At 44.5% G+C, this 15476-nt stretch overlaps 1 protein-coding gene across 1 annotated transcript; it reads right to left on the bottom strand.

Moving 5' to 3' along the window:
* Positions 1 to 813: 813 nt before the first annotated feature.
* Ccdc43 (coiled-coil domain containing 43) lies at positions 814 to 13568 on the bottom strand. Its single transcript, XM_028882622.2, has 5 exons — positions 13308 to 13568; positions 8971 to 9058; positions 6633 to 6768; positions 5343 to 5401; positions 814 to 2698 (listed from the first exon to the last, which is right to left on the bottom strand). The coding sequence occupies exons 1-5, from the start codon at positions 13503 to 13505 to the stop codon at positions 2511 to 2513; spliced, it is 669 nt and encodes a 222-aa protein (XP_028738455.1). The 5' UTR covers positions 13506 to 13568; the 3' UTR covers positions 814 to 2510.
* Positions 13569 to 15476: the final 1908 nt, after the last annotated feature.

The following is a 15476-nucleotide window of genomic DNA, read 5'->3' as shown; positions in this document are numbered from 1 at the left end:
ATTATAACCTGTTTTTATGTTAAAAAAATATAATTAAAAAAAAAAAATAGTATCTTAAGTGAATAACCTAACCAAAGCCCAATGAGCTGATTGTTTTTTATTTAAGCATTAGTTGGATGTACACTATAACATAGAGTCCCATGACACATGCCTATAATCCCTGCAGTTGGAAGGCTGAAGCAAGGTCAGGAATTCAAGGGAAACCTAGGTTACAAAGCAGGAGGCAGCCTAGGCCTCCTCAAAAACAAACAAAAAACTAGCGAATTGAAACAAATACCTTAAGGGATGGATATAATCTTGAATCCTTCAGAAGCCAAAATCAAGGTGAGAAGGAGGTCCTAAAATAAGAATTACTAAATTAAAACAGGTTCTCGAATATACTCTTCAGAGCTGTGGCTCACTGCTTCCATCACATAAATTCCAAAGCCAACTTACTCAAGCTCCAAAAAACAATCCTCTGAGCTAATCTTTCCTTCACAGGAAACTTGGAAACAAATTTAAGAGAGAAGACATTTCACTTGCAGAGTATATCTTTTTTTTTTTTAAGATTTATTTATTATGTAGACAGTGTTCTGCCAGCATGCCAGAAGAGGGGACCAGATCTCATTACAGACGGTTGTGAGCCACCATGTGGTTGCTGGAAATTGAACTCAGGATCTCTGCAACAACAGCCAGTGCTCTTAACCTCTGAGCCATCTCTCCAGCCCCACAGGGTATATCTTACAGGGCTGACCAGACAATAAAGACCATTCCCAAGGGACTAGCCACATATACCTTCCCATCAGCAGCCAGAAAAAACAAGGCAGACAACACTGACTTAAATAAAGTTTATTTAAAAAAGAAAAAGGTGGTTATTTTTGCAATGTCATGGTTGTAGGATAAAGAGGCAGCATTATCTCCTTAACCATGTTTTTTTTTTTTTTTGCTTCTGCACAAAGGTAGCTAATTATACAAAAACAAGTCAGAAGACTTTCTCCAAATACTAGTAAATATTAGGTTTTATAGGCCACATATGGTCTCAGTCATGAAAGTCTTTCTTTTATAACCTTTTAAAAATGTAAAAAACCATTTTAGTTTGCCCCATACAAAAAAAGACTGGGCCAAACATGGCCTGTGAGTGGTAGTCTTCTAACCCCTGGTATAAAATATCTATTGTATCTTGTCAGAGAAATTGTTCTCTTGAGGCTTTTGATAGCTGTTGCCCAAAGTCAAGTACAGGAGGACTGTGTTTACAACTGGACGTGGCTGTAGAGGCAGAACTGGAGTTTCTGCTCACCCTTGACTCCACTCACTCATTCCATAAGTTTGTTAACCACCAACTATATATACACTTAAGTATCTGTGTTAGCAAAATTTCCAGTGTTTTTCTCTAAAAAAGTAATTCCTTCAGTTTCTCTAAACCAGGAATTATTAGGTCTTAACACTCATGTTGCAGGTGTGTCCAACCTGTGGCCTAGGATAGCGTAAATCCAGTCTAACACAAAATCATAAACTTACTTTTAAAACATGATTTTTTTTTCCGAGTTTTAAAAAAAGTCATGTCACAATGTCAAAAGGTTGGACATGCCTGCAGAATAAATCAAGATTAAAATCAAAAGGGGATTCAAGGGAACTCATGATTTATCTTGCTAACAATGATAACCTTAAACCCCAAACTGACATATCCTTCTTAAGGTCACAGACTACATGAAAAGTATGTAGCTCTCTATTTTAAAAGATACTTGACTCTCCCATAGGTTAAGTTCTCCTTCACTGCTGGGGATCGATCCCAGGGCCTTTTATGCTAAGTAGACAGTCAACACAACCGCAGCTTGAGCCCAAGCTGACACATTTTAAAAAAAAATGACTGGATCTATCACACCCCAAATGCCATCTTGCGCTTTCCTAATTTGATGCCTTATAAAACCTGGATTTATGTAGGGCTCTTCATTAGCTACTTCAGTCATAAACACTGCTACCACAAGTTAGGTGTAGCCGTTTATGCTCATAATCCTAAGGCTTAGAAACTTAGGCAAGGACACTGCACCGAGTTCAAGGCCAGCCTAGACTACAGAATGAAAGAAACCCCGTTTCAAAGCAGAAACCACTACATTTTGAGGCAAATATTGCCAAGGGAGCAATTTATACTTTTTTTTTTTTTTTTTTAAATCTCAGAAGGAATGGTCATGTTTCCTTCAGGATGTTAGCTTTCTGAATCTGGCTAATTATACAAAGTGAGGGAAGACCTTTTTTAAAAAAAAAACAAGCCAGAAGAGCACAGGATTTCAGTACTAAAACAGAAAAGTTACCCTAATTCCAGATCTTTGGTAAAGATACTAACTATAATTGATTGCTCACACCACCAAAACATGGCACATTTTGTAGTTACAAGTGATTGTGATTTTTCCTTTTGAACATGTAAACAAAGGGGGAAAACCTTAGGAAATTTGGGGAAATGCATTAGTCTCAGTTCTCTTAAATACACAGACGCACAATCAGTTCGTGGGCGGGAGGAAGGGAGTGGGCCGAGGTTATCGCTTGCGTTCCCCCTTCTGGGTCCTTTTCCTCTCCTTCTCCTTTCGCTCCTGCTTGGCTAGTTTATCCTTCTCCCTCTGCAGCTTGTCCTGTTCCTTCTTCCTTTGGGACTCATCCCGAAGCGAGTCTCGCTCCAATTTCCGAGCGTTGAGAACATCTTCCACATTGGTGTTTCGGAAGAGAGCTACTAGAGAGTTAAGAGATGAGTACACATTCCTCAGTCTTGATGCCCCTTCTCCACACACTGAACCCTAAAGGCACTCTAAGGCTCCTAGGATGAAGAAAGGGTCTTTGGTTTGGGCTAGAGATGGCTGCTCAGTGGTCATAAAACTTGCTCTAGCAGAGGTTGAGGCCCAGACAATGGCTCACTCCCATGTAGAACTCTAGTTCCAGGGGATCCAGTGCCCTCTTCTGGCCTCTGGGGGCACCAGACATTAGGGGCGCGAGCACGCGTGTGTATGTGTGTGTGTGTGTGTGTGTGTGTGTGTGTGTGTGTGTGTGTGTGTGTGTGCAGCAAACACTCATATATTAAAAAAAAAAAAAGAATCCTTGGTCTGATGGGAACTCCTAAAGTTACAAGTACAGACCTAAAATGTTCCTTGGATTAAAAGAAAAAATCTCATTTGGGCTGGGCAGTGGTGGTACAAACTTTTAATCCCGGCACTCCAAAGATTTTTTTCTTTTTAAATGTATGAGTGTTTTGCTGCGCGCACGCGCGCGCGCGCGCGCGCGCACACACACACACACACACACACAGAGAGACAGAGAGAGAGACAGAGAGAGAGAGAGACAGAGAGACAGAGAGACAGAGAGACAGAGAAACTGTCTCCAAAAACAATAAAAAACCTCATTTGGACAACTAAACCTGAACTTTGAAATATTTTATAAAAATGAATTTCATTAACAAGGACATCCAAAAAAGTACAAATAAAGTTTATACTTATAAATAAAGTTGATCCAATTAAAAAAGTAAAATCTCGCTCCAAACTAAGTCCAAACAGTATTCTATAGAATGCTGGGCTGAGTCTAGGTTAAGTCAATAAAGAGAGCATCACTGTGGCAGAAAAAATGCTTATGCACTTGGCACTATTAAAATGCTTTCAAGTAATTAAGGTTTATTCTTATTGAATTTTGTTAATTTGGGCTTTTTTTCTAGACTAGCGTTTAAGTGAAAAGCAATGTTATTTTGTCAACACTGAACTTATAAGACATGGAATAAGTTTAACAAAAGTTAGAAAACAGTCAAAAACTTTATTCCTTATTTCTTTCACCTTTAAAAATAAAATATCAGGGGCTGGAGAGATGGCTCAGCAGTTAAGAGCACTGGCTGCTCTTCCAGAGGACCTGAGTTCAATTCCCAGAATCGACATAGTGGCTCACAACCCTCTGTAACTCCAGTTCTGGGGGATCTGATGCTCTCTTCTGGCCTCCGGGGCATCAGCACACACATGGTACATAGACACACACAGGCACTAAAAAGGTAGAATGTATCAGGCAATCTCCTCTACATTCTTGAAATGTGACGTTTTTCTACATTAGGCTAGAAGATAAATGAGTTTCAGGCTGAGGAGAGAGCTCAGCAACAGCACTACCTAAGCATACCCAAGGCCCTGGGGTCAATCCCTCACACCAAAAATGAAGTCCTGAGATACTGATAACCCACTATAAGCCCTCACCTAGGAGGTGAATTTCTAGATTTACCTTCTTAGGAGTATCTCAGAGTAACCTGTTAGTGGAGACTTTCCTCAACACACATTTCAATACTGATTGTATTTTCAGCTTCAAGCATTTAGTATCTGTATTCTCTTTGCAATTACAAGGTTTTGAGAATAAAGATAAAACTTTAACATTTTAATTTTCCCCCCAGTCCTGGGTAAATCAGAGTTCCAAGGATTAGAACTTTTTATTTTCTCTTAGGCATCCTTCTAGCTGGGTGTGGTGGCTCATGCCTTACAGGAGGTAAAGGCAATTCAAGGACAGCCTCCAATATAGCCATTTTAAGTTTATCCTGGGCTAAAAGAGACTGTTGTCTTAAAAAACAAAAACCAGCTGGGCGGTGGTGGTGCACACCTTTAGTCCTGGCATTCGGGAGGCAGAGCCAGGCGGATCTCTGTGAGTTCGAGGCCAGCCTGGACTTCGAAGCTACACAGAGAAACCCTGTCTCTAAAAAACAAAAAACAAAAAACCAAACCAGGTGAAGTCCAGTGTGGTGGCCCATGACTTTAATTCCAGCACTCGGGGAGGCAGAGGCAGGCAATCTCTGAGAGTTCACGGCCAGCCTGGTCTACAGAACAAGTTCTAGATCATTCAGGACTACATAGAGAAACCGTGTTTCAAAAATCAAAATCAAAAAGCAACCAGCCAGGTGTGGTGGTGCATTCCTTTAAGCCTAGCACTCAAGAGACAGAGGCAGGCAGATCTCTGAGATCCAGGCAAGCCTGGTCTATATATAGAGATTTCCAGGCAAGCCAGGACTACATCATTAAGATTCTGTCTCCCAAACAACAAACAAACAAACAAGTAGAACAAAACTCCCCACCCCCTTTGTTAGGGATGGCATATGCTTTTAATCACAGCACTTGGAAGTGGAGGCAGATTAGGAATTCAAAGTCACCCTAGCAAGTTGGAGGCTAGCACCAAGTATGTGTCAACTTGTTTTCTTTGGGTAGTGTATGCTAAGCTGACTATCCAGGCTATGCTAGGCATGGGCTCCCAGTACTGGCATGACATGACATCGTGGAGATAAGAGGGAACAGTGAGACCAAAATGACAACTGATTTCTAGAAGGGCCTTGGAGAACAACAAGGGATGGACAACGAGAAGGATACATTTGTCAGAACCGGCGTTTGCTGTCGAAGCACCCAGGTCGTCTTTCTCATCTGCGTCGGTGAGTGATGTTAAGGAAAACCAGGTGGAAAAAAGGCCACACACATCTCAAATTGAGTTTGAAAAACAGTCGGTAGACATGGTTAGGAGAAGCAAGCTGAATGCAGTGAGGACAGGGTCATGGGTGTGACGGTAAACCCGGGAGACTCATTTCTGAAAATCTTAATTTAGGGGAAATGCCTCAAGCTTCTCTAAGATCCACTTCTAGCTGGGTGGTGGCGCACGCCTTTAGTCCCAGCACTCAGGAGGCAGATCTCTGAGTTCAAGGCCAGCCTGGTCTACAGAGTGCGTTCTAGGAAAGGTGCAAAGCTACACAGAAAAACCAAAAAAAAAAAAAAAAAAAAAAAAAAAAGTTATTTACGGAAGAGAGGAAGTATGGTACTACACTGTCTATAAAAGTATTCATGATGTTCACCTCGACTGTCGGCTTGATGGGACTTAGAGTCACCATGGACACAAACATCTGGGATGTCTGTGTCGGAGTTTCTAGATGGGTTTAGCCTGAATATGGGAGGCAACCCTTCCTTGGGCTGCAGTCCTGGACTGAACAAAAGGAAAGGATGATTGACAGCAGCTCTGATTCCTCTCCGCCTCCTGACTGTGGATGCAATGTGACCAGTGGGCGCCTGCTCTGCCGCCATGCCTTACCTGCCATGATGGAGGGGATCAGTTCAAACTGTAAGCCAAATAACCATCCCCTCGTTTCTTCTTTGTATTTGGTGATAGCAGTAAGAAAAGTAAGTAATATAGTGTCACACAAGTACAAGGAATCACAGCAATTTCTTATTCTCGAAATAGTATCAACAGTCCATTAAAGGCATTATTTGTTTTACACTGAACTGTTCTGGAGTATACCAATTATGTGTTGAAGATTTAAGTCCCATGTCAACTATTTTAACATCATTGTTGTTGTTGTTGTTTTGTTTTTTGTTTTTCAACACAGGGTTTCTTTGTGTAGCTCTGGCTGTCCTGGAACTCACTGTGTATACCAGGCTAGCCTCAAACTCAGAGATCCACCTGCCTCTGCCTCCAGAGTGCTAGGATTAAAGGCGTGCGCTGACATTGCCTGGCCTGACATCATTTCTTAAATCCACAAAGGCCCAGGATCACTGTCATTTTGAAGGAGAAAATGAAGCTAGAGAGAGGGATTGCAACTTCTTGGGGGCGTGTAGACTGTCCAACATTCCTAGCCTGAGCCTTGGGAAATGGTGCTGAGCCTCTAAAAAGGATATTCCTCTTCGTCTGTCACATCAGCATACTGGGCCAGCAGGGCGGCTTTCCTCTGCCTCTCCTCTTCAGAAACCATCCTGGGCTTCACCACGATCTGTGCCTGCTTCTCAATCAAGGTGGCGATGGCCTGAACCTCATCTGCCAGGCAGATGGAGGGAGTAGGGGGACACAAGGAGAGCATGAAGGTGAAAACAAGGCCCCAAATCACTAACCCACCCGGTCAGTGCTGGTCCCTGAGGACTCAGGAGTCATCCGGGAGACAAGGTAAAGCTAAGCAGGCTTTAGGTCTTCTTGAAAATGGTTTCGATTATGTTTACTTATTGGGATGTGTGTGCACTGAAGTCCAGAGGACAACTCAGGAGAGCTGGAGTCAGCTCTCTCCTTTAGGGGGTTCCAGGGATGGAACTGGGGACCCCAGGCTTGCGCTACACTTGGTGGGCCATCTCACTGTTCTAGAGGAACTTTTTTTAAAACACCAGTACCGCAGCTAAAGAAGGCTCAGTGTTTGAAAGCACAGACTTCTCGCAAAGGACCTCAGTTCAGTTCCTATCACCCACAGAGGGTGTGTCACAGCAACCTGTAACTGCAGCTTGAGGAGATCCAATGCCTCTGTGAGCACCTCCACTTACATGCACAAACCCACACACAGACAAACAAATACACATTAAAATAAAAAAGTTGATCTTAAAAAGACAGTTTTTAATTCCATGACCTTAAAAAATTACTTATTTCATGTGCATTGGTGTTTTGCCTGCATGTATGTCTGTATGAGGGTGCCAGATCCCTTGGAACTGGAGTTACAGACAGTTGTGAGCTGACATGTGGGTGCTGGGAATTGAACCTGGGTCCTCTGGAGGACCAGCCAGTGCTCTTAACCACTGAGCCATCTCCCCAGCCTTTAATTCCATGCCTTTAATTACAGCAAAACAAACCAAAGACAAACAAATACAAATGCCTGGGCCCCAAACCCAGTAAATCATGTGATTCTATTGTATATACTCAAGACTGAGAACTAACAGTGTATACTTTTTTTCCCGAGACAGGGTTTCTCTGTGTAGTCCTGGCTGTCCTAGAACTTGCTCTGAAGACCAGGCTGGCCTCGAACTCACGGCGATCTGCCTGCCTCAATAGTGTCTAGTTTAGGTTAGATTCTTCACAAGTTTGACTTCTTTGTTTTGAGTTTTCTGTAGCTAATTCACCATCCTAATTCACAGACAAGCGCATGCCTCTCTCATGTTGGGGCGGGGGAGGATTCAGTCAAATGGAGCAGAACCTCTACCATAATTATGCTCTGCGATGAGACCGTGAGAGAGGCGGCTGAGCCGGTGACACAGCTCAGTGGGCGAAGGCTCCTGCCTTCCGGACTGTTGTCAGCGTGAGTTTAGAAGACAATCGCTGCCCCTGTGTGTGTGACGCAACTCTACCAGGGACACAGGATGGCAGCAAAGCACAAACAACGATGAAGCCGGTGTCTGCAGCGCACGGGGGCTGAGGCCAAGGGTCAGGAATTCAAGAGAGAGAGAGTCCCAGGCAGGCTGGGCAGTGCTGGCGCTCGCCTTTGGTCTTAGTACTCAGGAGGCAGAGGCAGGCGGATCTCTGAGTTCGAGGCCAGCCTGGTCTACAGAGAGTTCCAGGGCAGCTAGGCTACATACACAGATAAACCCCGTCTCAAAAACCAAAAAAAGGGGTTGGGGACTTAGCTCAGTGGTAGAGTGCTCGCCTAGCAAGCCCTGGGTTCAGGCCACAGCTCCGGGAAAATAAAAAGTTCCAGGCAAGCCTGGGCTATATACAATGAGACTTTGTTTCAAAGAAACACACACCTACACCACAATGAACATGACTGTGGTCAGGGTAGTAGACTAGAAAGACACAAAAGGAAATCCATGGTTAGTAAAATCTTAAAGTGAGCCTCTGGGTGTTTGCTGATGCAAATCATCTTAGGGAGAGTGAGTACCCAAAGGAGAAAATGAAACTCTCGCTCCCTAACAGCTGTACAGGAAAAAGCCCTGGAGGTTGAACCTGAAACAGTAACTGAGACCAGGGAGATGCTCAGTGAGTCGAGGCACTCTCCACCATCCTCATGGCCTGAATTTGATCCCTATGCACCACAAGGTGGAAAGACAGATCCAAATCCTGAAAGTTGACCTGACCCTAATACACCTCAGGAACATTCACGAATGCACGCATGCGCACACACACAACATGCATACTACACACTCACACTGCATACAGATGCACGCTACATACACACAAGCATACTACACATACACACACACACACACACACACCACAGCTTACATAGAAGAATAAATGTTTTTCAAAAAGAAAGGCCAACTGTACCTTCTTTTTTTACTTTGGTGGTGACATTTTGTGTTTCTGACCATCGTTCCACAATTTCCTTACAGATATCAAGGAGAGAATCTTCTTCCTAGTTAGAAAAGCACACCAGTTAATTTCCTAAAAAGCCTTCAAAAATAACAGCTAGCCAAGAAAGGCATGTGCAGAACACCGCTCTCCCCTCTGGAAAAGAGAAGAAACCCTGGAGGGCCTAGGCCACAGCAGAGTGTGCTTCTCATCTGAGTAATCCCAGAACTCACACCTGCTGGGTCCAGAGTGCCTGCTCTGCCCTGCCGCTGACTTAGGGTAACCCTCCCCTCCTCAGGCTTCACTTTTTTTTTTTTTTTTTTTGAGACTGGGTTTCTCTTGTAGTTTTGGTGCCTGTCCTGGATCTCGCTCTATAGACCAGGCTGGCCTCAAACTCACAGAGATCCCCTGGCTCTACCTCCTGAGCACTGGGATTAAAGGTGTACACCACCACCACCACCACCACCACCACCACCACCACCACCACCAGTCTTCACTTTTAAAGGAGGAAATATTTAATTTTTTTAATTGATAATTGTATATATTGTCTACTCTTAGGATACATTATATTATGTTTAGTTTATACATAGTTTAGCACACAACTTGAGTATGTGTATGTGTGTGTTTTTGTGCTTATGGCGTGTGTGTGTGATGTGTGAACACAGTGTGTACGTGCTGTGACTCCTGTGGAGTTAGAAGACAGCTGTGGGAGTTGGTTCCCTCCTACCACATGGGTCTCAGGAATCCAACTACGGTGACAAGCGTGGCGGAAAGCACCTTTGCCGCTGACCCACGTCACTGGCCTGATACTATCTATGTACAGAAATGGTTAAATCAATCTAACTCATAATTCCTTAATCCACTACTTACCAGTTTCTTGTAGGGAAACACTTAAAATCTAGTCTTTGAAACACACAATATGTTATTACATTGTTATTCATGACAGCTTCCATTCCATGCTACAGATTGCTAAAGTGTCTCTCCTCTTCCTTTGCCTAAATCTTTCTTTCTTTCTCCCTTTCTTTCTTCCTTCCTTCCTTCCTTCCTTTTTGGAGGAAAACTTTTTGACTAAATCAAAACTTTCGCCTTGTTTTGTTTCATGGGTTTTGTATTTTTTAAGATTTTATAGCCCAGGCTAGCCTCCAACTTGTTAAAAAGCTGAGATTAGCCATGAACTCTTGATTCTCTTAGTTCCATCTTCCAAGTGCTGGGATCAAAGGCATGTGTCATCACACGCACTGTGTTTTGCTGGTATTTAGACAGGGTCACACTCTGTAGCCCAGGCTGGCCTTGATCTGGTAGCAATCTTCCTCCCCTTGCCTCCCAGTAAGATATCCTAATTATCCTACTTCAAACTGCAACCTATCCCTACACACCCGGCCATTCTACAATGCCCCCCTTTCAAACCTAGATCGGAGTCATCTCACTGGGCCTGCGACTGTGTTTATACTGTGGGACCATTAAATCGATCTTAATCACTACCTATCATACTAACACAGGACGATAACTTAGTGGTAAAGTCTCTCCTCTCTGGAATAATACTCCACAATGGCAGCTGTTTTTATGTAGCTCCTCCAAGCACTTCAATCAGTGTCAGGAAGAAAGTAATTCCATGGATTAAGTATATATATATATATATATATATATATATATATATATATATATATATATGATAAATCAGTCAATCATCCAGTACAAGCACCAGGTGAGAGGGGAAAAAAGAAGAGTGGGGGAGCTTTTATTTATACCATCTTATATTGTATACTACCTTGAATCTTACCTCAAATTCTCACTAACAAACTCCCTAATCCCTAACAGTAAATTCATTTTGTTTCTCCAAGAATGAGATTTCTGCAAAAGTCAAGGGCCTCTGGCATTACAGTCAAACAGAACTATGACTCTGAAATATCCTCTGCAGAGACTACATTCTCTGTAGAGATGCTCTTGGTTGCTTCATGACAGGACTCCTGCCCACTACAATCGCCGGCAGTTCTTCCCAGGGACAGTAAACCACATACAAATGGGGTTCAGAAAACTATGAGAAAGTTAAACATGACATGTGAATTTGACAGACAGGGAAATCATCCTTAAAATGATTTCTGTCTCCTGCAGTTTATACACGAGGCAGCTAAGAACCTAATGTGTCTTGATAGCGTGGCCTCTTCTACCGAGAGTCTGAACGAGCACTTGCTTCTCCTTAGCAACAGACACAGACTCCATTACCGTCACCAGGGAAAATACTAAGTATGAAACTCAACCTCTTCCCAGAGTCCTTAGAAACCTCACAACTGCAAATAATACCCCCAAATCCTCACTTTCCATCCTTATTCCTTCTAATCTGCAATTCAGGGTCGAAGGGAAGAACTTACCGCGCTGTGTTCTCACTGAACCTCCAAGCTGCACTAGCTCTTTCCCTTTACAGACAGACCACGGCTTCTTGCCAGTGGGAGCGGAGACAGCTGCAGTGTTCTATGTCCAGCATGTTCTCATCAACGAACTGAGCCCTAGTGTATGTGTGTCTCTAGCATGTGCCCCATAGCCAATAATTATTTTTAGACTGGAAAAGCCTTCTGTCTGTCTATAAAAATGTACATGTATATTTATATCTGTGCTCACCATACCTTTTGATTCTTAGTAGTCCTTGAATATTGGCTTCTTTAAAAAGATTTATTTATTATGCAGTGTTCCGCCTGCGTGTATGCCTGTGTGCCAGAAGAGGGCACCAGATCTCATTATGGATGGTTGTGAGTCACCATGTGGGTGCTGGGAATTGAACTCAGGACCTCTTAACTGCTGAGCCATCTCTCCAGCCCTGTATATTGGCTTTAAGGACAACAGATGAACCCATTCTCCAAACCTGATCATTGTGACAGACATCAAAGAACAAAGCCTTTGAGGAGCTGGAGACTTTCATAGCAAGAGCTCCCCTAAACCTTGTGTGAGGACATCGAGTTCTATGGTACTTAGTGAAGACACAGCAAACTTTACTTTTGAGCTGATTGTATTTATTCACTTATGAGATTTTTATTTTATGTATTTATGTGTTTTGCCTGAATGTGTATGTCTGTGTACCACATGCATGCCTGCTACCCATGGAGGTCAGAAGAGGGCGTCTGATCCTCTGAAACTAGAATTACAGATGATTGTGATGGCCACTGTGTGGGTGGGTGTTGGTAAAGGAACTCAAGTCCTTTGTAAGAGTGTCAAGTGCTCTTAACCACTGAGCCATCTCTCCAGCCACGGAGTTGATTATTATATTAAAAAGAAAGACTGCAGGAGAGTCACAACCAACACATGCAGGGGAATCTAATCTATGCATCCAATCTAGTTGACGTCTCTGTTGGGAGTGGTAAAGCTGGGATGAACTCCATACAAATGATCAGATTAGAAAAGTGAGCATCTTGGTCACGCGATACATAAATACAGCTTTAAAGTACAAATTTCTGAATTAGCGATTCTGCCTGTTTTGTTTTTCTAGGCCCTCGCTTTGTAAGACCAAAGTTGGCCTCCAGCTTGCTGTCCTCCCCAGAGCCGGGACAAGAGACATGCACCATGGCACACCTGGCATGAATCTGCTTTTAGGTTTTCGAGACAGGGTTTCTCTGTGTCCTGGCTGTCCTGAACTCACTACGCAGACCACAAAGATCGCCTGCCTCGGCCTCCTGAGAGCTGGGATTAAAGGCGTGCACCACTACGCCCTGCCCATGAACCTGCTTCTAAGAGGCTAAATACCTTACTTGTTTTCCCAATCTGTCTCATCACACCGCCCCACCCAACACCATCAATAATTACTGAATTTCCAAATACTGCTACCATGAAAAGATCTTCACCACCAGCTTACCTTTTGAAGACTCATCTCTGAACTAGGAGCCAAGAGGGAACTTCCTACTGGCTTTTGTCGTGGGACAGTCCTAAGACTATTCCCCCCTAATGGGCAGACATCTCAAGAACATTTTATTCCCCCCTCTGAACACTGCAAACTGATGGGAATGGAATTGTTATACGTTTATGACCAAACTGCCGTTCACACATCTCAATGGCTTCAGAACACTATCGAGAACATCCAAAGGCACCCCAGGAAGCCTTGTTGCCAGGAACACGGGGATCGCACTCCTCTCTACGCACCTGCAACCTTCAGGCTTCCCCAAATCTGTCTGGGGAGCAGCAACCCCCTCCCCCTCAGAGCAGGCTTCTTCCCGATAAACCCACTAAGACTTCGTGCCGGCACCAGGAGGAGAGAGACGTGAAGTGCGGCAGGGGTTCCCAGACGTCTCCGTGAGACTGATGGAATGTGTCCGGACCACTCTACTCACCAGGAAAGCAGAGAGGATACCCTGCAGGGCGTCCAGCTTCTCTTCCTCCTCCTCCTCCTGTAGAACACCAAGGATGTAAGCGCCATAAACGGCCCGGTCCACTCCCAGCGCCTCCAACCGTCCGTCCAGCCAGGATCCAAAGCCCGCGCCATCGCCTTCACTGAGCACTGCCGCCGCCACTTCGCTGGGCGCCGCCATGCTGGGGACAGGGTCCTGCCGGACCCGGAGGCGCCTACCGCAGTGCCTGACGGGCCGCGCCACCAGCCCAGCGCGCATGCCTGGAGAGGCAGCCTCCACCCCCGCGCGCCGGGCTGGGACGGAGATCAGGGAGGTGCGCGCCTGCCAATGAGGCTCTTGGTTTACCCGTGGCCGCGTGGTCCTCCCGGAGCTCCGGCAGGTGAGTTTTTAACGGACTGGTTATAGTTGGCAACGATCAGATTCAGTGTCATGGTCAGCCACGGGACGGAGAGCTCAGAGGACTGGCGCTCACCACGACGGATTCCAGCGCTTCGGCAAGCACTTGTGGGGTGTTCTGAAGCCAGGGTGCCCCTCGAGTCTTGTGCCCCCAATACCACCGTCGTTACCATGCCAAGGCTCCCTCCCTGAAAACCCACATTCCAGAAGACGTTCTCTGACTCATCACCGTACGGAGACACACAGTAGATGCTCAACAGTTGAACTGCTTAGCAGCCTCAAGAGTCATTGCTTGCACTCATTGCCCCCCATGTTTCCACATTGAGTATCTTTGAAGAGTGCCTTAGTTACAGTTTCCATTGTTGTGATAAGACACCGTGACTGACAGCCTTGGGGCGAAAAGGATTTATTTCAGCTTCCACTCTTAGGCCACACTCCCATCACTGAGGAACTCAAGGCAGGAACCTGGAAGGAGGAGTCATGGGCACTGCTTAGTGGTTTGTTCCACGTGCTTTGCTCAGCTCGCTTTTTTTTTTTTTTTTTTTTTTCCTCGAGACAGTGTTTCTCTGTGTTGTTTTGGAGCCTGCCCTGGATCTCGCTCTGTAGAGCAGGCTGGCCTTGAACTCACAGAGATCCGCCTGTCTCTGCCTCCCGAGTGCTGGGATTAAGGGTGTGTGCCACCACCGCCTGGCTCAGCTTGCTTTCTTATACCATCCAGGAGACACCTTCCCAGGAGTGACACCACCCACAATAGGTTGCGCCCCCCATGTCAATCACTAATTAAGAAAATGCCCTACAGGCCAATCTTATAGGGGGCATTTTCTCAATTGAGGTTCCCTCTTCACAAATGACTCTAGCATGTGTCAAGTTGACAGACATCAGCCAGCACAAGGAATGTATTTTGCCCTCTGTCAGGCACTGTTCTAAGAGGTTTTCATGAAGTATCTGTTGCGATCTTCCCAACAACCCTGCAAGGAGAGACTTTTATATTTGATTAAAAGATAAGGAAATGTCGGCAGTGGTGGCACATGACTTTAATCTCAGCACTCAGGGGATAGAGGCAGGCAGATCTCTGAGTTCGAAGCCAGCCTGATCTACAGAGCAAGTTCCAGGACAACCAGGACTACCCAGAGAAACTCTGTCTCAAAAAGAAACCCAAAACAAAAACAAAAAAAGGTAATGAAACTATACAAAGCCAGAGAGAACCTAACCAGGGGACAGAACTCTACCAGCAGAATCACCAAATGTTTCGTCTTACTGCAGAATTCCATCTCTGGCCTGAAATGAATTACTTGGATCCACTGTACCCAAACTACAGAGGCTATGCAGAGGCCTTAGTCCAACTGCTTCCTTCACTGGATACTTACTGAATATAGTCACGTGACATTGTTGCAAGAATGAAAATTCAAAGATGATTGTCACAAAAGTCTGTGTTCTCAGGAGCCAATCAGATCAATGGGAATAGGTGTTAATTAGAAATAATGACAATTTTAGTGTCATAATTCTTATTTTATGTGTATGGGTGTTTTGCCTGTATGTATGGCTGCATATCTTTTGTGCCTGATGCCCTTGTGGAGGCCAGATGTGGGCAGATCCCGGGAAACAGATGTTTGTGAGCCACCATGTGAATGCTGCAAATCAAATATGGTCCTCTGGAAGAGCAGCAAGTGCCAGCCCAGAAATAAATATTTATTCATTATTTATTTGTTTGTTTATTTATTTATCTATCTATCTACCTATCTATCTGTTAATTAG

Source organism: Peromyscus leucopus, chromosome 8b (genome assembly GCF_004664715.2).
Source record: "Peromyscus leucopus breed LL Stock chromosome 8b, UCI_PerLeu_2.1, whole genome shotgun sequence".
Classification (NCBI taxonomy): domain Eukaryota; kingdom Metazoa; phylum Chordata; class Mammalia; order Rodentia; family Cricetidae; genus Peromyscus; species Peromyscus leucopus.
The sequence above is the reverse complement of the archived record's forward strand: the minus strand, read 5'-3'. Positions and strand labels throughout refer to the sequence as shown.